Source organism: Platichthys flesus, chromosome 7 (genome assembly GCF_949316205.1).
Source record: "Platichthys flesus chromosome 7, fPlaFle2.1, whole genome shotgun sequence".
Taxonomy (NCBI): domain Eukaryota; kingdom Metazoa; phylum Chordata; class Actinopteri; order Pleuronectiformes; family Pleuronectidae; genus Platichthys; species Platichthys flesus.
In genome coordinates, this window is record NC_084951.1 from 7987514 (window position 1) to 8012832 (window position 25319).

Below are 25319 nucleotides of genomic sequence, written 5' to 3' on the forward strand. Positions count from 1 at the left end.
TTAAAGAACAGAACTACAGAAGAAGATGAAACAGTATTTGATTTCAACAAATGATATAAAGTTTGAAGATACCCAACTGATTTTTGAACAGTAAAAATGAGATTTAATTATCTAAAAGTCTGATTCTAACATTCATTAGTTGTACATTTTGCAGTTTATTACAATAAGTGTTAAAGCAGTTGTTGAACAACATCCCAGTGGCTCACACTCACTGCCGGTGCTTTGACTGTGCGCACATGGATGTTAAATGATTTCATACATGTACCTTTAACCCCTCCCCATAATTATAAACATATGACCAGTATGAAAAGCTCTAGGGACAGCCAATAGATTGAGGCACTATCTAAACAGCTGTGGGTTTCCTCAACAGTTCAACCTAATGCAGTTCTGATGAAAACCTAACAAAACAAACCAGACAGGTGCTTCTAGACCACATTCAAAAGCCAGGCATACAACATTTCCTCTCTGAGCACCGGGGGCTTAGTCAAGTGGGAACATATGTTTCCAGAATCTGCTTTTTATTAGGTATAATAACTGCCACCCTACATTTGGCTCTGGTTTGTAGAGCTTTCAGCCACTGGATCAGTGGAGGAGTGACGGGGAGCAGGAGCCTCAAACTATTTAGTTTGCCACCAGCTGAGGTACAGCACTAATCGTATCCACCACAACCAGGTGGCTCTTGGCGATACCCCTCCCAGACCTCTTCTCCATGGTTTTCCTTTTCCTTTAAGCAAATAAAAAACCTCCTACTCCTCAATAAGTTGAGTGCCTGGAGAGAAATTGGCTGGGATGTCCACTGGAGGGGTGCCAAGGTTTTCCCAACCTGGAGGCCACCTCCGATGGGAGAAGGCAGCACTTCCTGGGTCAATGGTGAGGATGTGGTGGGATGGAGCTACTATAGGCCAGCTGTCAAGAACTAGATTCTGAGAGGTCGGGGGTTAACAAGGCTTGGCAGGGGTGTTCCCATGGTAATCGCCATGGTAAAACGAGTCAGGAGATGGCTGTGGGGGGGGGGGGGTTAAGTTGATCTGGATGAGAAAGCTGAAACATGGGGGATTATTGAGGGGGACCGAACATGATGGACTCAGCAATGTGGTATACTTTACCAGCAATTAATTATCTGCCTATGGGGAGAGCTTGAGTAATGTTTATGATCCGAGACCTGTTGCCATTGAGCCATTCGGGATGTATTCAATTTACAAAAAGCGAAATGAGGTTTCATTTTATGAGGAGACAAAGTGATGTAAAACTGTAGTACAATGAGCGAGAGCTATATAACAACCTACTTGTAGAAGAGGACTGATAATAAAGTGGCTGTGATGTTTTGCAGGTGGCATTCTGGGAGCTAAATCACTGGAGGACAACATAGATGTTCGAGCATGACTTCCAGGAGAGAAACTGTGACTTTTTCAAAATGCAGTAAACAGAACGGGGATACTTTGTTAGTTCAGTGACAGGGTACAGTGGCAGAAAATGTTCTGCAACACTGGTGACAGACTGGTAGAAGAGTAAGGCCTTGTTTGCTTTAGTGTCCCTCATCATCATCATCATCGCCATTACCTTCAAAGTATTCTCATATAATCTTGGAAATCCTGCAAACAGAATTCATATTTTAAATATATTCCCGGGAGGTTGTGGAAAACCATTTTGGAAAACGGAGTCAATTACTAGTAAACTCAGTAGATGAAGAAGTTTGAGGGAAAATGTAAAAAACGCTGCATCACAAACTATCGTCTGAACATCAAACTGAGATCTAACACTGTGTGTGCGAGTAGATATATTGTCATTCATGAAGCTTTTCAGTGTTATGCCTTTAGCCAAAGAATAAAAGAAAAGCCTCAACCTCACTATCTTTATGAACATTGAATGCTCTTATCATCAAATTAATGAAAGCCATGTTACTATTTTTTTGGGCCGGACAGATAATTACATTTTCAGTTGAATGTGCCAATAAAAACTGTAAATTATAATTTAATTACGGTCCACATGAATAAAATTGCAGAACTCCAACTGTGATGACTTATCAGACAGATGATGAGATGTCTTGTTTTTCCCTAAACGTTAACTAAACCTGAGGGAAATTGAAGCAGTTCTTAGGGTTTGGTTTCACTGGTTTTGTCTTTTGTTCTACTGAATGGTTTGTGTTTGTAGCCCAGGGGCTTACTTGACAGCAGTTCACTCTACTGTCTGGGCTATGGTCCAGGCCAGTGGTGGATCTCTGGCTTTGGTTTTTAACCCCCGTGGTTGAACCTGAGATCCACAGCTTCTCATTACTTTGCAGTGGAAGTGCTAGGATTGCTTTATGAGCCATGGGAAAGTCAAGGATTCTCTGCCCCTTACAGTGAGCCCAGGGACACATGGCTAGCCCAGGCTAATCCCAATATCCAATTTAAAATGTTGAGAAATTATAACCAGATGTCAAAGGCTTATGCTTACCCCTCGAAGTCCAGCGGGCTGCAAAGCAGAGGAGGTTATTGAGAACATTAGACATGAGCGCAACCCTTCCTAGTGGGATCTGATTCGGTTAATCTGGGGGGGATTAAAATTGTCCCCTGGACCAAGGCAATCTTTCGAAATAATATTTGTGTAATATAAACGCAGATATAGTTTTCTGTACCTAATGGGTTATTAGCACACCAGGAATTCCCTCAATAAGTAAGCAAATGTTATATTTGTATAACATGTATGGTTGTATAGGTTTATCGAATGTTGTTCCTGTAGCATTAAATTAACTTAAATAACCACTGTAATTTAAACTTTAGCAATTACTTTCCATTACTAAGACGAGACCATGATAATTTGGCACCAATGTCAATGAGACTACATCATCATGTTGTATTTTTGAAAAAAAAATAGAAACTTCTGTACAGAAAATAAAGAAATTTACCAAAATATCTAGAGGGGACAAAAATAATATAAACCTTTTCTCAACAAAAAATGAGATTTCAAGGTGCAAATCTTGAACTCAAGTTCCAGGCTGTGGGTTTCTTTAATTCCAACAATGTATTTTTGTAGACCTCATTGACACAAGCATGTGCTGGCTGATTCCCATTAGAGTCAAGAATATGAGAATGTACGTACATCAAACAGTTCATGAATGCTGGGCTGTGTCTGATCAAGCTGTTTCCCATCCTTAACATGTGTTATGGATGCATTGCATTCTGGTCTATTTATGTTATTATCAGATTTAACACAGCTGTGCGATTCCTCTGAAATCACTAGTGTAGTGTGTATTATGTCTCACGCAAATCTCAGTGTCTCATATTGTCTATGTGTGGTCATGAATTTGAGTCATCAAGACACGGGGTAAGAACAAATCTTCTGCTCAAGTTGAAACACTTTCTTTGCCACAATGGACACCTTCCAAAACAAACACACCGCCACTTGCATCTTTACACCGACTTTAGATGTAATCCACTCCCTCAAAAATGTTCTTGGTGATAAGTGGGAGCAAACCTTACAAAAGAGCGTGACACTGATGTTTTAGCAAAAGCTCTCTGCAGTAAAATTCAGTAGTAATCTAGATCTAGATGATTATATATTGTACATATTGCTTAATATTATGAAAACGTCTTTCGTATAATATTATTCTATATCTTTCTTCCCTGAACCGGGAGGGTCCCTGGAGAGCCAAGACCAAATGAACAGCTCATAACTCAAAGGGGGTCTTCTTCTGTTGCAGGCAGGGTCATGCATGGATCGTGGTAAACTATACATGTAAATTATTTGCTGGGCTGGTCTTCATGGACAGGCTCAAACATCTCCAGTCTCTTTAACCACCTACATAAGAATCACTTCAATTAATACAGAGAGATTCAAAGGATGACAGCCACAACAGTTCAGTCAAGTGCTCAAATTAAATCCCACACTCGGACGTTACAAGAGGCCTTTGCCAGTGACACACTATAAGAGTCATTAAGGTGGACGGAGGAAACAGCTGATGTTGTAACTTACATCTGTAAAAACGACCCCTTAGGCTATATTATTTTTAATTTCATAGAAAACATGTTATATAGTCACATAGAGCTGTTTTCAAACATGCACTTGATCCGCCTGACCTCCAAGTAAAATGTACCTAGAAATCTAGGAGAAGACGATGTGTGAACACAGCAGGGGATTCAAAAATGAAAAAAACAAATAGTGAAAAAGCAGTGACACAGACACACATAGAAGACACCGACAAAGAGGGCTTGTGGTGATCGGAGGCAAAACCAGTGTCTGTGTGTTGTCAGGAAAATGACCCCTGCAGCGGTGTTGCTACGTCACTTCCTGCCTCTGTCTGCTGCGACCAGCTGCTCCTCCCCTTGCCTGAATGATACAGATGATTTGTTGCTGAAAACCTGTGTGAAAGGCAAACTCTGAGTAAACTCCAGAGCTATTTCTCCAGATTTTACCCGCAGGTCATGTCATGTTGACTGTGTGTGGAGAGACAATGAAAAGTGCTCCACAAACTGGCCCAGAGGTCTGTGGTGTTTTACAGCACTAGTGACTATTTGAGCTTCAGTGTGTTTAATTATAGTCTGGCACACGGACACATGGAAATCTGACACAAACAGTGCTGTTGTGATTCACCCTCTGTTTCTCATCTCGGCTCGCTTACTTGGCTGAGTGCATTTCTCAAACCCCTGTAAATCATTTAGTGAGCTGCTTTAATGAACCGGTTGTTCACCTCTCTCCTTCTCTCTCTCCCTCTCTCTCTCTCTCTCTCTCTGTGTCACTCCAGCCCTCCTTGCTCCTTATCACTGCCAATTGACAAATCCAAATGAGCAAACACTGAGTCATTGCACCTGCATTTGCGACCTTCAATCACTGCGACTTATCACAATAGCCTGAATTCCAACGCAGCCTCCAAATGCAGAGTGTACAAGAAAAACATGTTGAGAGGACCGAGGTGAGCTAAGAAGTGCAGCCATTAAGGCCAGGTACGTGGTTCACAGTCAGGAGGCCTGCTAGACCAATGAAGCACAGCTATTTTCGTCAAACTCAGGTTTACCAGAGCTTTCAAGCCCCAAAAATGTATACACAATATTGCATGGCGATTTTTTGACACTTGAATAAAAAAAAGTGAAGAACTTTATGCTGAAGGGCACCATGCTGCTCGTCAGAGATCTTAACCCTGAGAATCAAAATCTTACCGCTTCATCGATTGTTGTCTAGGCACAAGACTGGCTTCCAATTCACCCTGCTCTGTCTGTTTTCTTTTGTGTGTGAGACTTCCCACATTGAACAAGTGAGCTAAAAGACTGAATTTGTGTCCTTCTACAGAATGTTCCACCCTGATTTCTCCAGACTCAATAATGTTTCCTTTCTCCCACATACTCCGTCATCTCTGCTCGTCCTCCCCTCTGCTACTCCGCAAACACCTGCATCCACAGTACAGACTTTTGTAAATGCCTCCATGTCACAAGTGGCAATTTAGCCAGTGTGCAGTTTCAATAAATGTCACCCTTGGCGTTTGAGCGTTTATGTACAGATTATATGGCTAAGCAGCCATTTCCAGAGACTCAGAAAGGAACAATCAAACGGCGCAGAGGTAGAAATATGTAGCAAGAAAATGTAATGTAAGATTGATGAGTAAAATTAATAGTATCAAGCTGCAGATTTATTTGTAAGTTTTACCAAAAGCCATATTGCAGTATTTACTTTCATTTTCGGACTATACATAATTTAGACCTACTCTTGTAACAGTATTGTTGAGAAAGTAAGTGAATCAATCACAGAAGATTAATCAACAACCATTTCCAGCATGAAAAAATTCCCTCCTTTCTCTTTTTGATGTCCCTCTCAGATATTATGGGAAGTAAATGTCCTGATAATGACATAATTGATAATGACATGAAACATTAACCCTAGCCAATGCCACTGATTAAAGGACGTTTGATGGCGGGACTAGGCGCTCATTATATCTGAGTGCAGGATGCACAGCATTGTTGGAAGTTACACCAGAACAAGGCCACCGGTGCACTGACACGTGACAGCATACACACAAAACATGAATGGACGAAGGAATTCGAGAAATGTCCAAAAGTCAACAGAGGCGCAAATACTCGACTAAATGGCCTCCTCAGGTTTCATTGTTAACTTGAGCTGTTACTCATTGCGGGAATATAATCAAAGATTGCAACCTGGCTGTCAGACCTCAGCTCCCGCTGAAATGGTTCCAAACATACGAGCAGGCAGGTGACAAAGATGGTAGTCTTGTTATGACTAGCTAATTTTTGAAGCATGAATGTAGTCTAAGTCACCACAATGCTGGGAAGAATCTGAGGACAGGGATCAAAAGGTAGGAGCAAAGGTCATTGATTGTGGGAGGCTCGAATGTAATGGAGCCAAAGTGGCGTGGAGGTGATTGTGCATATTATGGAGGTTGGGCAAAGGGTGGGGCTATCAGCAGGGGGAAGAGATAGAACCGATAATGGGCACTGGGGGAAATAGAAGTAGCGATAAGAAAATGACAGAAAGTCACCGAAAAATAAATAGAAATACAACCTACGAAATGCATTTATGTAAAGGTCAGTGGGCTGTTGAATGTGACGTCTTCAAGTGTTTAACAAATTTGATTCTGTTTTCATTTCCGTTTGGCAATCATTCGTTCATTTATACAGAAAGTGATCTCACCAAAGTAATTACTGAGTGAATGGTCTGTCTGCTTCTGTTTTGTCATTGTTAATCTGAATAAAAGCAGGCAAAAATTGGATTGTTACACTCAAAGGTTGTATTCACTTTGATTCCAAACATTTTGCAGAAAATTGTGAGATACTGATTCTAGCTCCTTATTTCTTGCAAAGCCTTCAATCTGTCCTTCTCAAATATCCTTGAGAGTTAAGATTTGTGGAGTGAACACAATGTAAGTAGACTTGTCAGACTCGTGATGGATCTGTGCCAACAGCAGCAGACTTGCCATCCTTTCTCCTCCAGGTCTCTAATACAGAATGTGCTTGTCGTTCACTTGGTCCATCCCCATCTCTCTCTCTCCCTCTCTAGTTGCCATTTACCTCTCATTTGACCCTGTTTGCTCAGTCTCAGCACAATCAAGTGCACCCATCAGCAATGAGCATTTCATTACCTAAGTGCAAATTCCTTAGCAACCGAGCAGGTACAGTACTAGGGCAACGGAAAGCTATGAAAAGGGTCATGCTAGTGCTGTAACCCTTATTATATGTAATTATGATGAATAACCAGGTTGGGGTTAATGATTTCACCAAATAATACGTGAAGTATTTCAGGTCTGAAAGAGGAAAACCTCAAGATGTCACCTTCATCGAAAACACTGTCCCTTCTCCTGTTTTGAGATGGCCTGAAATGTGGGCTTTTTTTTTTACCTGTGTTGATGCTAAATGAAGATATTTCATAGAAAAACATCTCTCTCTAACTTAATGCTGCTCAGTTAATTAAGTTAAGCTTCATCAACATTTGACTTCACATAATCTGACATGTGCAGTTTGGTTCTAGTCATAAACATGCTATAAGATGTATTGATTTCATGGTCTTTTTGTATCTTCGACATCGACTTGCTTTTCGATGCACAACGAGAAAACTGAGTCACTGAAAAAATAATCTGAGGCATTTTATGGAAGCTGAATCAATATGTCTAAGTGGCATGCTTGAAAAGGTCTAATGTCTTTCCGGGCTGTTGTCAAGTCTTTGGAATCTCAATGTTTCCCTACCAGTCCCTTTTTTCCATAATTGTTATTCTAATTTTATTAAACATGATTGATAAGAATTCTTTCAGAGGCCCTGACACAACAGATGCTTAAGGTGCCTTTGTACTACCAGTTGAAACTATGCTGACGTTAGACAAAAATTCTTGGAATATGCCCTGAAATGAAGAATATAGGTTCAAGCCTATTTGTTGCCAAGCATCTACTTAAAGTGTATTCAAGCAAGACAGTGAATCCCTACCAGCTCCAGTGTTGTTGTGCCGCAACTATACAACAACCTCTGACCTCCATGAGAAGGGGTGGGGGCAAGTGAAATCCTCAAAAGAATCAATAAAGTGCGACATTATCACATGAACAGAACCGCTTCTTTTAACAAAGACAAAAGTGATTGGAAAGATGGTTAACGCTGGTTGTGTCCAAAAGGCAACGTGGCTTTCCGGTGCATAGGAACTTCTCAAACATCTCCCTTCCCCCAGGCTTGCGATGGGGGAAATGGCTGGCGTCAGGTAAAATGACCCTTAATGCCTTCTGAATAGAGCGGCTAACTTTACACAGCCAGGTCATTAGGGAGACAAAAGGGCCGGCCAAACAGCAGGAGAAGACCCCCAACCACAGTAACACACCCCCTTCCCCCAGTCAAAAAAGAACTCCAAATGTAGCCAGGCTCTGCCCTGCTAACACTCGTCCCTCCAGGATCTCCCCCTTGCGCTTCAGCCCTCTGTGAGCAACACAGCAGAACAGGTCGCTCCCAAGTTGGAAAGGCATGAAGCAAGTGGATGAATCTGGAATGGAAATATCACTGGGGTGTTTGCATTTGGCTGCCATTCAGCTGAAGTAATCTGAATGACTGAACTTGTGGTGAAACTGATAATGGACCGGCGCAAACATCCTCCGCTGCCTCCTGGAATAGGCCAACAGTCCCAGCGTCGAGTATTTTAACGATGTTTGCAGATGACTCGGAGGCCAGAAGGGAACCTAAAGGACGGCCGAGGCGGAGGAGGAAGGTTTGAACTGTGAAGCTGAGTTTATGTGCACTTCCCAGTCAAATGCTTTACATGCACAGAGAGCTGTGCACACATACACACACACAGTAAAACACAAGCAGTCTTGTCTCACTTCACTGTCTTCAAATGTTAAATAAACCTGTGGTCCAGACATCAAAGTGACGTGGTGTTTGTGCATGCAGGCATTTACAGCACTACTGAGTGACCACACAAGTGCCTCCACTCACTGACAGGCCCACAGCATGGCAGGCAGCCAGGCCTGGAAGGAGCAGAGCTACGCAACAGCAACATGCAATCCCTGCCTCTGAGGACTCGGTGAAGAATGTGGGAAGTAAGTGCTAAGTTGTGCTAACTGGGAAATGTCGTACCTCCTAGTTTCCGTTTCCCAAGTTTAGACAAACACCAGTTGGCTATGTGCCTTTACAGCACGTGGCCCTAAAAGAAACTAATACAAGATGATGAGTTTCAGGAACTGATTTCTTAAATTTTCCATGAACTTGTTAATTTAGTAAAATATCCAAAAATAAGGAAAATATCCTAAACCCAAAAAGCTGCAAACCATAAAAATGTGATAGCTGGCTTGAGATTCAGAGACAGATAAATGTTCTTTCCTTTTACAGCACTAATTATATCACTTAAAAAGTTCAAAGCTTAAAACAAGCAAATGAAATAATCATAAGTAGAAAGTACAATCAGATCGTTGGATCTTTAAATATTGTTAAAATGCACCATATGAAGTGCAAATATTTGCAAAACAAAACATATAGTAGTAGTAGAGTTACAGGAAGACCAACGTATCAGGCCATGACAGTTGTTCATGGTCATCACTATGACAAAGGTTGAAACTTAAAGTCAGTGCTAAAGATTGCTTTTTCTTTAAGTTGAGCGCCTGTCAGATCCGGGGTCAGGTTACTCCGCCACGCCGGCCAACAAAGGGAAGCAGAACAAAAAGCGGCAGCTCAAGCCCTGGCAGTGACTTCTGAAAGACTTGGTTCACTGAGAGCAATAATTTCACCTCATTTAGAACGAAATCCCTGTGAATAATCTCCCGACATGAGAACCTAGCGAACCCAGAATGGGCAGGATGAAGTGTGCTCGGGTGAGTGCATGTGTGGGACTTTCCGAATCTCCTTGCAGAGACCCATGGGGACTGGCTGGTTTTTAGGATCTGTGTGGTCATGTTAACACAACCACAACAGCTGACTCAACATTGCACAACATTACACTGCAATTGAAAGTCAAAGATGCACTTAACTATATGTCTTGAAAATTATTTCTACATAGTGGAATGAATAATACACTGGAGGTAAGTCCTGAAGGAAGGACAAAGTTGTTGCTTTTAACCCCCGATTGTATGATGGGTTTACAGTCATTATTTTTGAGTTACAGAATTAGCTGTAGGCCTTCACAAATATTCCGCTTCCAAATGGTTTAATGCCTCTTGCAGATAAAGACAAAACAGAAGGACGGAGAATGATAGTGTGGCATCTCCGAGTTCAGGGCAACATTTTATGTGAACGTTTTTGGATCTGTGTGGGTGTGTGATAGAGACAGAGGACAGCAGTGTACCTCCATAATACACCCCTTCCTGTCAGTCTTTCAGAGCTCTCTTTATGCTTTGATGAACAGGCAGCAACAATACACTCAGTCTTTAGATGCCTTGGTCCCTTCTCCTTAATCCTTTCTCCTCCCCACAGTTCCTCCTGCCATGAACTTGAGATTGCTGCCTCAAGGTGGTGAATGCTTTGGGTGGGGGGGGGATCATTCTTTTCAATAACCCCCCAACCTGTAAAAACATTTTTTGTTGCCCCTCATCTCACAAAATGAGAAAAGGGGATGATAATCCTAGTCTAAGGACTGGTTAGCATGTGCACTGAGCTCAACTTCAGATCTTTGATAATCGGCCATGATGGAAGACAGGTGGTTGGGAGGAGAGGGTTCAAAAAGACAAGAAGCCAACAACAAAGGCTACCCCCCAGCCTTCCACACCCCACCAAAAGCCGGCCTCCGAGCCTTTGTCAACACTGATCTAAAAAGGAGAAGCTGTGGCGGTGGCCTGAGGGTGATAATTTACAATCTGTTCCGAGGCTGGGTGTGTATTCCACAATCCTAGCTCAACAACTCCCCGGCAGATACAATAATTAAGCACCCAACCTCCCCTGACAAATTCAAGCTCCCTTTCTGTGCTTAATAAACGAGTAAGTCTGAAAGCATTTTGTTCTCAGAGTTTGCTGTTAATGAAAAAACAACTTCTTTCTCCTTCTTTCTTCTCTGCACACTTCAATTCTCCCAACTAGCGTCGGAGAGGAGCAGAATAAAAAAAAAACTGTCAGCTTGCCCTGCAGAGGTACCACACCATGCCCTGGTGCTCTGCTTCATTCACATGTTTACACAAATACATACCACAATTCAACTGTGCACACATCAGAGGAAAAGAGACACTGAGAGACACAAGAATCAGGATGATACACGACGATCACCCCACTCTGCACATAACCATTAATAAAGCTAAACTCTTGGGAAAAGGGCTTTTTAATAAACATCAGACTCTAATGGCTCTCCACAGAGAGGAGGTGATGAGGCCTCATCCTCACTGTCAGCAGTTCATCTCAAACCATCTGAGTGATTTGCATGGGTCTAATTTCAGCTCATTCAAAGTACTGATGGTCAGGCTAAAGTGAGCGAAACGTAAACATAATGGCCGTGACTGACTGCAGGTAATCCACCAACTGTAAACTGGGAGGCCAAATGCCTCCTGGGCTTCTGAGTCTCGATGGCGTCCATTTCTGTTTGTTATCATTTTCAGTTGAGGGATAGCGATGCTTCAGGTGTCCGTCACAGTGGACAAAGCCTTGGAGGACAGGAAGAGGGCATGGAGAATGAAAAATTGACATTTTCTCATTGTTAAATAATAAAGTGGAATGATCTAACTCCTTTGGCAGTTCTTCATTTGCTGATTTAGGTGCAGTCAGACAGATCCCCAGTCTCCCGAGGCAAAACCAGAACACAGTTTGTGCAAGAAATGTGAAAATATACTGAATGACAAAATAAATCTTTGAGCAGCTGCTGACTTTTTCCCCCTGAGATTAAATCACTAGTCTATGGCCTGCAGACAGAACACTTCAGACACAAGGGCTAGAAAATGTTACTCCAAAGCCAAATACAACAAACAATAAAACAAATATCATATTATATTGCTATTCTGGTGATGTGAATTGTTTGTACTTCACTGGGTGTTTGTTCTGGGAAATAAATCCAGTTTACTGATTATTTAGAGGACCCTTTGGTAAACTTTTTTGGATTAAGTGACCAAAATGGTGTCGCGGGATGAGGCGGGGGGCATCATATGTTAATTCCATGTCCGTTTTTTTGACTTGACCACATTAAACAAGGACAAATAACTGGTTTAGGCTCCATGGCGCTCAAGTTCATCCAGAGTTTGGAACAACTGCTTTTATCTTAAATTATTTTCTTCCTTTTACCTGAAATCACTACAAATTACTTGAAAATGTATTCCTTAACTTAAATTCCTTTAATTGTAATTTCTAATCGATAATCCCCAGCGATCTAACTTCTGTTTGTTCTGCCTTTGATTATTTCTGGGTGTTCGCCACTTTAATTTTAATTTTGCAGCACTTAGTCAAATATGAGATGATTTATGCTTGTGCACAGTGCAGCCTGCTATTTCTGAGGGTGAATTCTGTCAAACAGGATCAGTGTTTGAGTTGGAATGTGTGACTATCATACCTTGATGCCAAATGAAGCTTATCTCAATTGATGGTACAGTGTGGTGTTCTGCCATGTATGCACAATGCCACTAAGAAACTACTGTCAGAAGGCCGGCTCTGCCAACACAAGCTTATGTTAGGCTTTAATGTGTGTGTGTGTGTAAGTGTGTGTGTGCGCGACTGACAAGAGTGTGGAGTTCATTATCAGGAGGGCTGTGTCCTTTTGGGCACAGATGAAGTCCAGAAGCATTTAGCTTGGTCTACTGTCAAAGAGGCTCCCTCTCCATCCATTATATTCTGTCTCTCATGACACCCATCTTCTAAAAAAACACAATAAAGTAGGTGGTGTGGAGGCTGTTGGCAAAGACGCAGAAGAAGAGAGGAGGACAAAAACAGGGAATAGGAGGTTCAAGGAGGGGAGAGGAGAGGAAAAGGAGAGAAATCGCCTTTCAATTCCTGCCATTGTCTTGATGTAAATTGGAGCTGATCAAGATTCCACTAGCATCGTAACCAGCAAGTTCAATCTGCACAGAATGAACAGAGAAGGAGAGAGCCATACTGAAGGACAGAGAGAAGCATAGATCGAATACAACAGCGTGTTTAAGGGTGACTCACATACACACAGACATGCAAAACAAAAAAGCACACAGGGACAAAGAAGAGATTCGGCTCGAGTGGGGGCAACAAACACACCACTTTAGCACCAATATAGCCATGAAAAGAAGAAGAAGGGGGTGGATGTACTTTGGAACAAGAGCACACACACACACACGCAAACACATAACACACACATCCTGATTTCAATACAGCAGACTTGTTAAGCTCAAATAGTCTCAGGCTCAGCCTTCAGATCATTTAAATGTAGGACAGTTTCAAATGCAAACAAACATAAAAGCAAGACTGATAATAAGAGATGCTTGTTTGATGCAACGCTATTACAGCTCAATGCTTATTATATTATATGTGGGATTTTTATCATAACTCTGAGCAGCAGTTACTTAGTTGGAAAAGACCGTGGATTTCTGCTTGATTGCCACTCTGGGAGTGCTTCAAGGGTTTCTTTAGGGGGGTGTTTGTCTGACCCTGATTCAACCTCTCAACCCACACTCCCTTTAGCCTCAGGTTAAGGCTAACTGGAGGATGAGCTGTTGCCTTTCACTCTTCCCTTGGCTGGAATTGGACGCCTGGAGGCTGGATAGGCCTGTAGCAGCCTGAACCCTGCCTGTACCAGAATGAGGCCTGGGAAGTCAATAGGGGAAAAGGGACCCTGGGGAATTCCATTGGGAAATTTGTAACCAAGGCCTGATCAAGATCAACTGTGAGCCTGGATGAGAAAAAATTATGTGTTTTGGCAGAGTTCTCCCAACCTTCACATTTCTCAAAAAGATAAAACTACTGCTCCCAAACAACAAAAAAATATAAAATGCAGGTACCATATACCTCCAGAGAAAGTCAATCAAAAATCTATCATCAATAAAGTCCAAGCCAACCCAAAATCTAGGTTTGGATGGATAGATAGACAGGAATGTCTATCCCAGGTGACAGAAATTCTCCTTTTGAAAGGGTGCAACAATACACACATAGTTCACAATTGACAACATACAGTACATTACTATATCAATAGATTAATTTGAGACAAATGTAAATGTAAAAGACTTGCAGGCAACAAGTAAAAGACAGGACATCACATGTTTTCTCCTTTAAACATACATTACACTTGCATGCTGTCAACTTGGAAAACTGTGGAAGTTCATCCTGTTGTGCACAGAAGAACAAGGAAGGCCTGAGTTATCTACGATGCTCTTTTTCCGACAACTTGTCCAAACAGGCTGTGTCGCCTGCTGAAAAACCAAGACAGTGCAAACCCAAACTCTCCACACTCAACGCCTCCATCCGTCTCAGGGCTCATATATTTCCCTAAGAGCCCCCTCAAACATGTCTGCTTCAAGTGCTCTTCCAGGACATGCTTCTACCCACTCAGTGCAGAAGGAAAAAGACTGCTCTGAAATCTTTTTTGGAGTTGTCGCTGTTGTTATAATGGTTGCAAGAGAATATTGTGGAATTTCAAACATGGCAGACAGTGCTGCATGGTATTAAGGCCAAGTGTCTGGGTAAAATGGTGTACGGGGCTTCAGAGTGACAATAAGGTGGGATTCAGGGAAGCTGATTTGGGCATACCCCTGGCAACAGCTCGCAGGCTGTAATAGAACTTGTTCCTTTAGGCCAAGACTCTCCGAGGCACCGTGCTTCTGCTGGAAAATGCTAAAAGCTGCCTCATGGCACTTGCTCCCATTTTTTGTTGGGTGGTGCAGCAGAATGTGAGAGAAAAGCAAAGCAAAGGACAAGATAACACAGGCATTTTTAATTATTTTATTTGATGGTTAATATGTCAAACCCTGTAGCTTTTTAAAAGGAGTGTTCAATCACATTTCAGAAAAACTGACCCTCGCATGTGAGTTCTTGCTGTTTCCTTTTCCTTTCATTTCACCGACTCAAACTTCAACATTCTCTTGTTTTGTACTTTCTTATCTTCTTTATTCTGCTTACTCCTCCACTTATTTTCAACTGTGCCCTTCTCTGTCTGTTTCAAACTCTCATCACTAATTCTATTTAATAATGGATCTCACCTCTCTTTCCATTGTCTCTGATATATTACTGTTCATACTTTCTCTGTTATAGTTATTCATCATCCAAGTAGTTGAACTCGATCCTCCTCATGTAAGGAAGAAAATGGGTTGTACAGAGTTTATGGCACCAGGAACCAACTGAAGAATAGTTCAAGGTCATCAGCGCTGCACGTATTTCTCATTGTACTCTCAGTGTCTAAGAGCCAACAGCATTTCCATTAAATGTCCTTGAATTACCATATCTCTGTTGGCTTCCGACCTACTGCATGCCGAGGCCATCTTCCAGGGTAATTGTGTTTCACGTTTCTCATTTGCTTTTGAATAACTAGCTGAGTCATCTGAAGTTCATTGTGCTACTGAAAAGATCCATCACATGGTATTATATTATTAGACTCACAGATTCGATCCCTTGATTGCACTGAGCTCATAATTACTCGCATTACACAACATCAGTTTTACAATGAGCTGCTGACTGGAAGACATGTTGTCAGTGTCTTGTTGGTAAGATCCACATTCTAAAACTGTTCCATTAAGATGCAGCTTAGTTAATGTCACTCATACCTGGATCATGAGCATTAGTCACATTGTGTTTTGCTACACATAAGCTGGCTGCCAATTAGCTTATTTAGAACAACATTTTTCCTATGGTAATGTCGAACTACAATCCAAAGGTATGTCAGGATTTCATCGATGCATCACTTTAGAGACGTGTTGACTGTTGAAAGCAATAACACAGCAAAGGTCAGACACAGGGACACATACCACATCATGTTTATTTCTCAGTTCGATGGAGAGATGGTAAAGTCTGTGTCTATGTCTCTATGTGTATGTGTGTGTACACAGCTACACACTCAAGCCTGTGAGACATCCTCAGCTAGATATCTGTGTTTGTCTCTGAAAGCCATCACGTCCTTGCCATTGTTGGCTAAAACAACATGGGCCGGCCGAGAGCCTCCCTAAAGCCAGAGAAATCTGTCAGCCTGGAGGGCAGGCAGAGAGCGAGGAGAGAGAAAGAGGGGGGAAATTCCTGAGAGGTTTCATCTGTCAGACGAGAGTTGTCATCTTTAGGGGTTTGACATAAGATACACAGTTTGTAAATTCCATCACTCAGGAGAACAACAGAAAGTCTTACATCTTAGATGCCATTAAATTCCCAAAGTGAAAATCCTGATTTAATACCCAGAGCAGCTCAATATCAACACACCAATCTGTTTATTCGTTTTAGCAAGTTTAGATAAGTGTGTCTTCTGAACATCTTTAAAGGAAAATTCAGATTTATTACAACATGGATCTTTTAAGGTCCAGGTTATAAAAGGGCACTGAGCCGATATAACAACTTCTAATAAGACACTATTATCCTGAAACTGACGTCTTAATAATTCGCTCCTGTAAGTTCCTGAGGAAGCCGAGCGGGAGATCCAGACAGAGGCATATGGAATGCTGTTGACAGGCCGGCACGAACTGCACCTGGTAGTTAATAGTATGACAGCTTTACAGGACACGGGATTCCGATGTAATTACAGGTGGAACAGCCGGACTGTGAGAGAGGAACTCTGGGAGGAGGAAAATGACGACTGTGAGAGTATAGAGAAGGGAGGCCGGGGAGAGGGGAAACAGGTGGGGCAACAAAGGGTTCTGGGAGATTTAAACATGAGGTGACACTAAGAGTGGAGACATAAAACCACCGAAAACAGAATGGGTCAGAAAACTGTCATATATCAGTCCTGCCTGCCACTGCGCTGCATCAGAGACACATCGGATAGAGCCAACCAAAACAAGTTTCAGGCACGGCACATGTCAGCATACACACACAATGACAGACGGACACATGTGCAGGTCGTAACCAGAACGTGAAGGTGAAATGAAAATCAAACTCATAATGGCAAACACAGAAGGAAACATCAAGGACAGGTCACATGGGTTCACCGTGACAACCCATCGACCGGGAGATGGATGGGAAGAAAGAAAGGAAGTAACGCAGACTGGCTTGTTGTCCGAGAGGCAAAACAGCACAGGAAAAGTCACAACATCCCAGGATATGTTGCAGTGAACATGAGACCCCCTACTGTCAGGTCTCCCTTACTTCCTGTATGTGCAGCATTGTAGTGTAGATTGGTGTTAAAACAGGCTTGATAGGATCGGATTCCATGTAGGGGAGGAAGGATAAGGTACGTGATTTGTTGAGACCGTATTTTATTGCTGCAACAATTAGATACCATAAAGTTTATACTACCTGCACGGAGCCCTGACCTCAGCCCTGTACAACACCTTTGGGATAAAACTGAAACACTCACTGTCAGCCAGGCCTGATCATTCAATTTAATGCAATCGTACACCTGAGTCTGAATGGAGGAAACTTCCAGCAGAACCATGATGGTAAGGAAAGGCTGGCTTGAAGAGCTGAAGCAGAATCAATGATACCAGCATTACGTTACCCAGTCTCATTGACTGGCATACGGACAGTGGTATGCAACAGGTGCATACCACGAAACAACAGGGAACATGATAGGTCTTATCTACCAGCATTGAGTCAGTGAATAATGAGCCAGCAACCAGAAGGTGACAGAACGTAACTAACCCCTGCGATGTATCCAACTATGGAGTAAACTTATAGTAAGTTGATGTATTTCCAAAGGATTTTCAAAGATGTCCCTAATGTATTCTACAACAAAGAGAACTTCACAGGGCAAGAAAAAACTGTTCATTCTTCTTCACTCCCCTCGTTTTGTCTTGATGTGAGCTGCTCTGGAGTGACAGCATAGCTGACCTAAATACAAATCACATTAGGGCCTCTGCTCACCCCCCTGGTGTCGCACCAAAAGCCTTTTCCTCAAACCTGATGTTTTTGGCATTTTGACAATAAGTAGCCGTGCTTGCCACAGCAGCTGCCCTGCTTCAGAAATGCAGGAATTTTGTCACTGATCCAGTTTCCCGGGGGGAGCCCCGATCTCATGCAGACCGGTCCTCTGAGCTCTTTATGTCTGGGACAGAAGAGGGAGGTTTTACGGGTCACTGTACATCCAAGTCCCTGCCCAGAGCCTCCCAGGTCACTGCTACTTTCCTCCTCCTACACTAAAGGAAAGCTTAACTGGGACTTTGACACCAGCTAGCTTTACATCTTCTTTTCAAATCAACTCACTTACTGAGTGACTAGATCATGACACAATTCACTAATGAAAACCACTTTTGTGCATATTTTATTTGAGTGACTTTACAACCAGAGCTGCCATGCATGTGCCATGTCGGAGACATTGTGCCAGGAAGATTGTTTCTGCCGATGGCTATTATGTTCATACATTTTCAAATGAGAAGCATCTAAATCTTTTAAATATATTTTACCCTAAGGGAAGTAAACTAAGAAGTACAGCAGTGTTCAGTGTTATACAACGAACATGCACGTATTTTACAAATCAATGGAATAAGTCGAGTCGTCTCTTGGTACTTTGCAAGTATAAGCAAAGAAATAGTTGTCCATTTCACATGATATGCAGTATGTTTGGACATGTTAAATGTCACTGTGTGTACACTGTTGGCATGTTAAGAGACAGGCATGTCACTACATGTATGTCTCTGGGTCTATTATCAATACCATCTACGATTCTTATCAGCATGAGAGTGATACACTCTTGGTTTGGGCTGGGTTACAAGTCAAGGTGAACGGACTGAGGCCAAGTGATCCGTTGCTCTCTTCCATCTTTCAAGGCTTTTTCATTTCAGAGTTCTTTATTGCTATGCCAAGCAGGTTCTCTTCTCCTGCATTTTTAATTAAAAGTCTAAAATGTGCAATAACTCTGGTGAGTGTGGGCTAGCTGGCAAACGGGTCCATCAGTCCTTGTTTCTCCCTTTGAGCCTTTGTTGCCCGTTTTCCTCAAAGCCTTCCATCGTGCCTTGCTGTTTGTCCAATTCTGTTCACTTCACTGCATACATTCTTTGAAAAAAGCCTCACAGCATACATAGATTTTGCATGGCTACACCTTTGTAGAAAAGCTCTACACCAAGTAATTGAAGTCTGACTCAGAACATATCGTAATCCATTCAAAGACTGCAGACTTCTTGACTTTGCATGGTTCCCTGACTTGAGAAATGGAGTAGATAAAGAGCCCAGTTCTTTAGTTCCGTTACCTGGGTGCAACTGCATAGTGTTATCACACACTTTATACAGCAACAACGTAATAAAATAAAATCTTCCCTCTGGAATTACCCACATGCCTGTTATATATGGAAAAGCCACATACACAGGAGGTCGTCATGTTTTGCCGAAGTGATGTTCTAATCTGTCTCTGTTACGTCTTGTTGAGATAAAAACATGAACAGGAGGTAGTAAAGACTGATATGTAAATTATAAGGCAGCAAACTCAAGCAACAGAATTTCCCACTGAGTTTTATAGACCAGCACAGCTGATATAAAGACCACCTCCACTGAGCTCAGAGGAGGGATTACACTAGAAATAAAATTACCCTTCAGAAAATAGGTGTGAAATCAGGTAGTATATGACATATATTCAATGAGGGAGGCATCTGTAGAGACTTATCATATAGAACCCAAACAAATCACTATGATCTCAGCTGAGAGTATTCCTGGGAGAAAACTTAAATCTGTGCACAGGAGCGTTTTTTAGAGTCCCTATCAGGTTTAATTCTTTAAAAAAAATCTCTTGGACACAAGAATTGTCCAAGATTGCTGGAATAATAGCTTGGCTCCTACGCATGTAAGCAGTTGTATCATATAAAATGCAGAATGTAACTGCACAACAGCTGGGAGCAAAGACAACACCAGCAAGGCTTGTAATTGATTATCCATGTTGCGTTATACACTGGTAGCCGATGCTAAAGCTTGCTGTTGTCTGCTGGAACGGGGTAATGTCTCCGTTTTAGCCACTCTTAAACGCTGGAGTAGTGTGGACACAAGGCATAACCATAGCAGAGTGGATGATTTTTTTAATGCAAATGTAGTAGTGTGTCCTTCAACATCACATAAGTTCTTCCAGGGCACTGATTAACTGAATGTGTGAAGAGACCCGTACATTTTTGGAGGGATTTGTATTTTTCTTGAAATGAAGTAGACACCATGGCTAAAAACTATAGTCTCCACTCTTCTCCATTTTGCCTCATTCTATCATTATCTCCTCACATATCGTGGAGGTGAGGAGGGAGGAGGCAGCCAGGTAGGAGCATGCACAGGTAAGGTATTCCGGCCGATTCCGGGCCTCCTCCTTGCACAAACAAGATTTTTTTCCACGAAGGCCAGGCTCACTCGCTGAAGGAACACTCGAGGAGGGGCAGTGGCGGGTAGGGGTGGCTCACACAGTCAACCCACATCCCACCCACCCCGAGGAGCATTCCACAGGACTGCCTGCTCGCCCATCATTAAGCAAGACCACCTGCTGGCAAATCAGGACCCCCATCATGTTCTCAGCAAGCCTGGCTAACCCCATTACCAGTGAGCCTCTGGACTGCTGTACGCACAGATCATAAAGAGTTAGTGGTATGTTGAGCTTTAAAACCCCATTAACATCATTAACATCCCACAAGGAGTTTTGATTGTTCAACAAATGAAGAATACTAGCTGCACTCAGCATTGCCTACTTAAATAGATGCAGCATAAAGGGATAAAAACAAAATCTTCGATGCAGCTGTTGCATGACTATGCACTGATTTCTAACTGGCTCATCTCTGCTCCTGTAAAAAGAGACAGATTTAAAAAATGGAAAAAAAAAAGGAAAGAGAGGAGGAGATCAAGACGGGAAGAAGAAACAGCCCTTTGTTGCTGCTCTTCATCAGGGCCTTGAGGGAAAGACTCATGGCGTCATGTCATCAAGAGCTGAAACAAAAGCAGCTGATAAACACAGCAAGGACATGATACGATCTCCCTGTACGCTCAACACTTCTCCATCAAGGCAGCTTCCTCTCTTCCAAAACCCAAACACATCAGCCTTCTTTGTTGTCATTAACACAGCAAAGGAAGAAAGAAAAAGAAAGAATAAAACAACAATAGATGCTGCACACGCTCTCTTCTTACCATTTAACAAAATCTGGAGGACAAAGCATTCTGCTGTGAATTTGAATCAATCCCTTTTCATTCACTTTTCCAAAAGCAGAACTTCATTTGTGTTTCCAAAGACTCAGAAAATTACTGTGACTGATCCTGTCTGACACACAAGTGTCTGTACAGCACAACCAGGGGCCGGCACATTTTACTGAGTGGTGGCTGGAGGACCAGAGAAAGAAAGATTTTCAGTGCCAAAGGCCGTCCCCTTATCTGGCCTGGCAAGCGGCAAGTTCAACACATTTTCACTATTTCAACCAGATATGCCTGTGAGGGCATTAGTAAGAATAGATAAGGCACAAGGAAACAGAAAGTGGGCCACTCAGTTTCCCAGTAAATATGTAAAAGGGAGTGTTTACTGAAATCTTGTAAACACTCCTTTGAGGAGGGCCGCAGTGCCGCAGATGAAAGCAAGTGGCCAAGTGACCCCACACGCGGACCGAGTGGCCCTGAAGTGCCACCGCCCAGTCCGAAGAGCACCGGTGTAGAAAGAATGTGAAACATAACGCCTGACGGCATCTATCTTCACCCAGCCCTGATCCAAACGCTGACAAGTATGCCACGGCAAACACAACATCTGTCATGGCCTACGTCCTTACATGTACAAAAGAAGAATCCTGAGTTTTTCCTACATTCTACATAACTCATCCTATTTTCCTTCATGTCCGTGTCCCTCTCCAAACTCTCAGTGGCAAGGAGCTCACACAAAGCCGTTTTTCTTCCCCCCCTGACAATGCACCTCCCAGCCTTGCTCACTGCCAGGCATTCCTGAGTCTATCCTAGCTATCGAAAATGTCAAGAATGAGGAGAAAGCAGAGGAGGGTACAATAAGAACTGCAGCAGGTAGAGTCTTGTCCCGCTGCACCGACATCCCACAGTCGCCGGGGGTAGTGGTTGCATAGAACGGATGGGATCTGACTTGACTCTCTTAATTAAAACTCTGCACTGGAACAAGCCTCAAAGCTCATTCTCCTCCGGATGGAGGCAAGCCAGCTAACTCCCCCCCCAAAAAAACTTAATACAGATTTCAGGGTGGGATATGCACCTGACAATTGTCCCAGGCTTTTACTCTTTGGATGACTCATGCACAAAAACCTCCATAGCTTCCAAAAGACAGTGTTAAATCACTTCACACCTCTTCATCCTAGAGCTCTGTCTAACTATTTGCCCGATGACTTCTTGAAGAATTCTCTGCGGCTATTCTTTGTACTCTAGGGCGATATGACAAAATAAGGTTATGAGAAGTAAATCCTCTTCAAACACAAAGCCACAAACAAAAAAGGGCACATTCTAGACAGTTTGTTAGAGCCAAGAAACTCCCCTTTCCACAAGAGGAGTCCAAAAAGAAGAAAAGGGGGCCTGAATGAAAAGGTTAGCAGTGCAGTGTTTCGTGCCCGGACAGACAAACAGAAGAAGTTTTATGTGTGTGCCAAATGCAACTTAACACTGCAAACAAGCTCCATCCATTGGAACATCCTGCCACCCAGATTGTTCAGAGAGGAAAGTACCCAGAATCTAGACCCTGCAACTCTGAAGCAGTGACTGGCCCAGAAAAACCTACACAGCAAGGTGTTGGTGCTCTGATTCCCCCCCAGCTCCAAGCCTATCTTAAGTGTTAGAGTCAAACTTTGAACGGCTGCCAACATTGTCAAGCACCAGTAAAAGTTAGACTGCAGCGAGCTAGCTGCTCACTGGCATGGGGCACAGGCTGCTACAGTCTCACCGTCACGGTAGATGCTGAGATTTATTAGTCACGGCTGCAGGGTTCGTCTCATAAGAGCCTGACAAATTACTTTTCAACCAAAAAAGGACTCACAGGAATATAAGTGTTTCATTAACTCTTTTCATGCTCAAGATATAATATGTAAATCGATAGAATAAAAAAACATAATGTTACTTCCCCAAACTCAAAAAGCCATTTTCCTGTGTGGGCACCTTTCATCCTCCCATCACCTACTTTCTGCTCTTGAGTAGTTTAAGAGTCATTTGTTTTTTTCTTGTAATGAAGTTAAATTGTGGGAACCTCTGATCCCAGTGTAAAAGCAAAAGCGTGAGAACCTGTGTTACGTGCATGTAAGTTCAAAGCAGTTTAACCTCTGGCTCAAACAAAATGGCTCAGCTTTAGGGTGCAGAGGTCGGGAATCATCTCTGAAATATTCAACCCCTGTCCTCTAGGTGATTATCTGCCACCTCAAGGCTCTGCTGGGAAAAGCTGGAGCCTTGCCATGCCCACAAAGCTCCTGAAATGACTCAGGTGTCCTTGTTCCATTCAGTTCTGGGAAAGTTTGACACCATGTAATTTCAGCAGCCACCAACATATAAAATCCTTGCCTCTTTCAGTGATTTACAGTGACTGTGAGTCTTCAAACCACAGCTCAGGTCCTATAAATGTATCACAAGTAAAGTAAGATGAGCCCTGATAATCTTCAAATTACCTTCACCGCTCGTTTATCTTTCCAAATTGTAGTAATATATATTCTGACCACCATAGATTTGACTCTGGGTCTCATTCCATTCACAACAGACTGGCTGCTTACCTTCCACACAGTGCTCCACGTCCTCCAGGTTGCGCAGGGTAATCCTCATCAGACTTGAGTTGAGCATGAGTTCGTTCTTGTGTTCTGGTCCCATGGAGGCCAGGGCAGGGTTGAGAAAGAATATGCGAGTGTCGCCCGTGGCTACCTGGTTGTCGCAGATGCCCGGGTTGCCGAAACCGCCAATCATCAACTTGTTGCCGCCGTCCAGGAGGATTTCTCGGTTAACGTTGGACTTGCCTTTCAAGTAGCGCCAGACCCTCACCTTTAGAAAAACAACAAGAAGAAGACATGTTAAAACTAGAAAAAATGATATGTTCATTCATAAAAAGGTGCAGGTGCTGTGGGAAATCTTAGAAATCTGGGAAATCTGCATGAGGGTTTACCCTGAATTTCATTGACACCACTGCAAGAGAAATATCCACCGACATTGTAGATAATGACAGTTAATCTTAATATATTCCTTCTATTTTAATTAATCTAATACAAGTGATCCAAGCACAGACTTTGTCCAGCCACTGGAAAACTAAACCAAAAACACTTCCTGCATCCAAAGATGCTGCATCACAGGAAGCGCAGCCCGGGCTGTGCTTTCTGCACAGTCATGAGTCGGCCCTTCGCCTCCATGTTATCCTGCTTGTTCTAATTGCAGCAGCACTTGGTGGTGGTTTCTGTTTCCAGATTGAGAGCTGTGTGCCTCTAATCTACTCCACTCAGTCCCCGGGTGACGGGAAGCCAGTGGGCGCTGAGGAAAAGAGCAGCGGCAGAGCTGACCAAACACCACTTGTTTATTTTGACAGATTATAGAGTGGTACGCCTCAAGTCCGTGATTGTGCAAAAGTTACAATGAGTAAAAACAGAATGGGGACAACAGTTGATTGCTTTCTAAAAAAATGGTGGGACAGTGGATGTTTTTCTTCCACTGTGTGCTATTATGTCGTACATTATCCAGACACAATATCCGGTGACACAAATGATCAGTGAATTTACATGCACAGGTCTCACGCATGTGACTAAATTTCAGTGGAATACATGACGGCTCATCTTTATAGCCTTGGGCACACCTTACAGCACCTGCCAGCACTTTTTACTGTGTCTGGCATTATTATAACAGGGAATGTAAATGGCTTTAGTATTCTTTTTTGGTACTTAAAGTGATACTTTGCAGGGATCTCTTTAAATATGATTGTCTTGTTTTATCCCCAGAGGCATCACTGTTATAGCTACAAGTCAAGTGGATGCATTTGTCTACAGCACTACAGAACAAATCCAGACTCTTCACATCATGTTTTGCAGCCACCGGCAAAAGTTGCCTGTTTTCCCTCGTTTATGTGTAGAGATGAAGCGAGAGCAACATCCAGGGTCCACGGAGCCTCCTGCTGCAACATGTTGGATGATTACATGGTCGGTTAGACCTCCCCTGTAGCTATGTAATTGGGAAGTGGAAATACAAATAAAAAAAAACAACACAGCATCTATCTGTTTCCGAGGGCAAAGTAGATTCACTGTCAGTGTCCGTGAAAACGCTGCCAAACGCTTCTGGATGGCTGAGTTTGTAAAATGTTGTTCGGGAGCTGTGACTGACTGAGAGACTTGGAACGAACAAACTTGGTGCTAATGGCTTCCGTCAGCAGCACGAGGGTTGATGCATTAAATGATAATAACCTCCAACAAGTCCAGATTCCCATGCTTTCCTGCAGGAAGCAGGTGTCCCTTCCC

At 42.7% G+C, this 25319-nt stretch overlaps 1 protein-coding gene across 2 annotated transcripts in view; it reads right to left on the reverse strand.

The window, feature by feature from the left end:
• agrn (agrin) overlaps positions 1-25319 on the reverse strand; it is a 242876-nt gene that overhangs the window by 217156 nt on the left and 401 nt on the right. For both annotated transcript variants that reach the window (XM_062391981.1, XM_062391980.1), the window contains exon 2: positions 23604-23865. In XM_062391981.1, coding sequence (XP_062247965.1) covers positions 23604-23865 — 262 coding nt within the window. The remainder of the gene's footprint in view (positions 1-23603; positions 23866-25319) is intronic.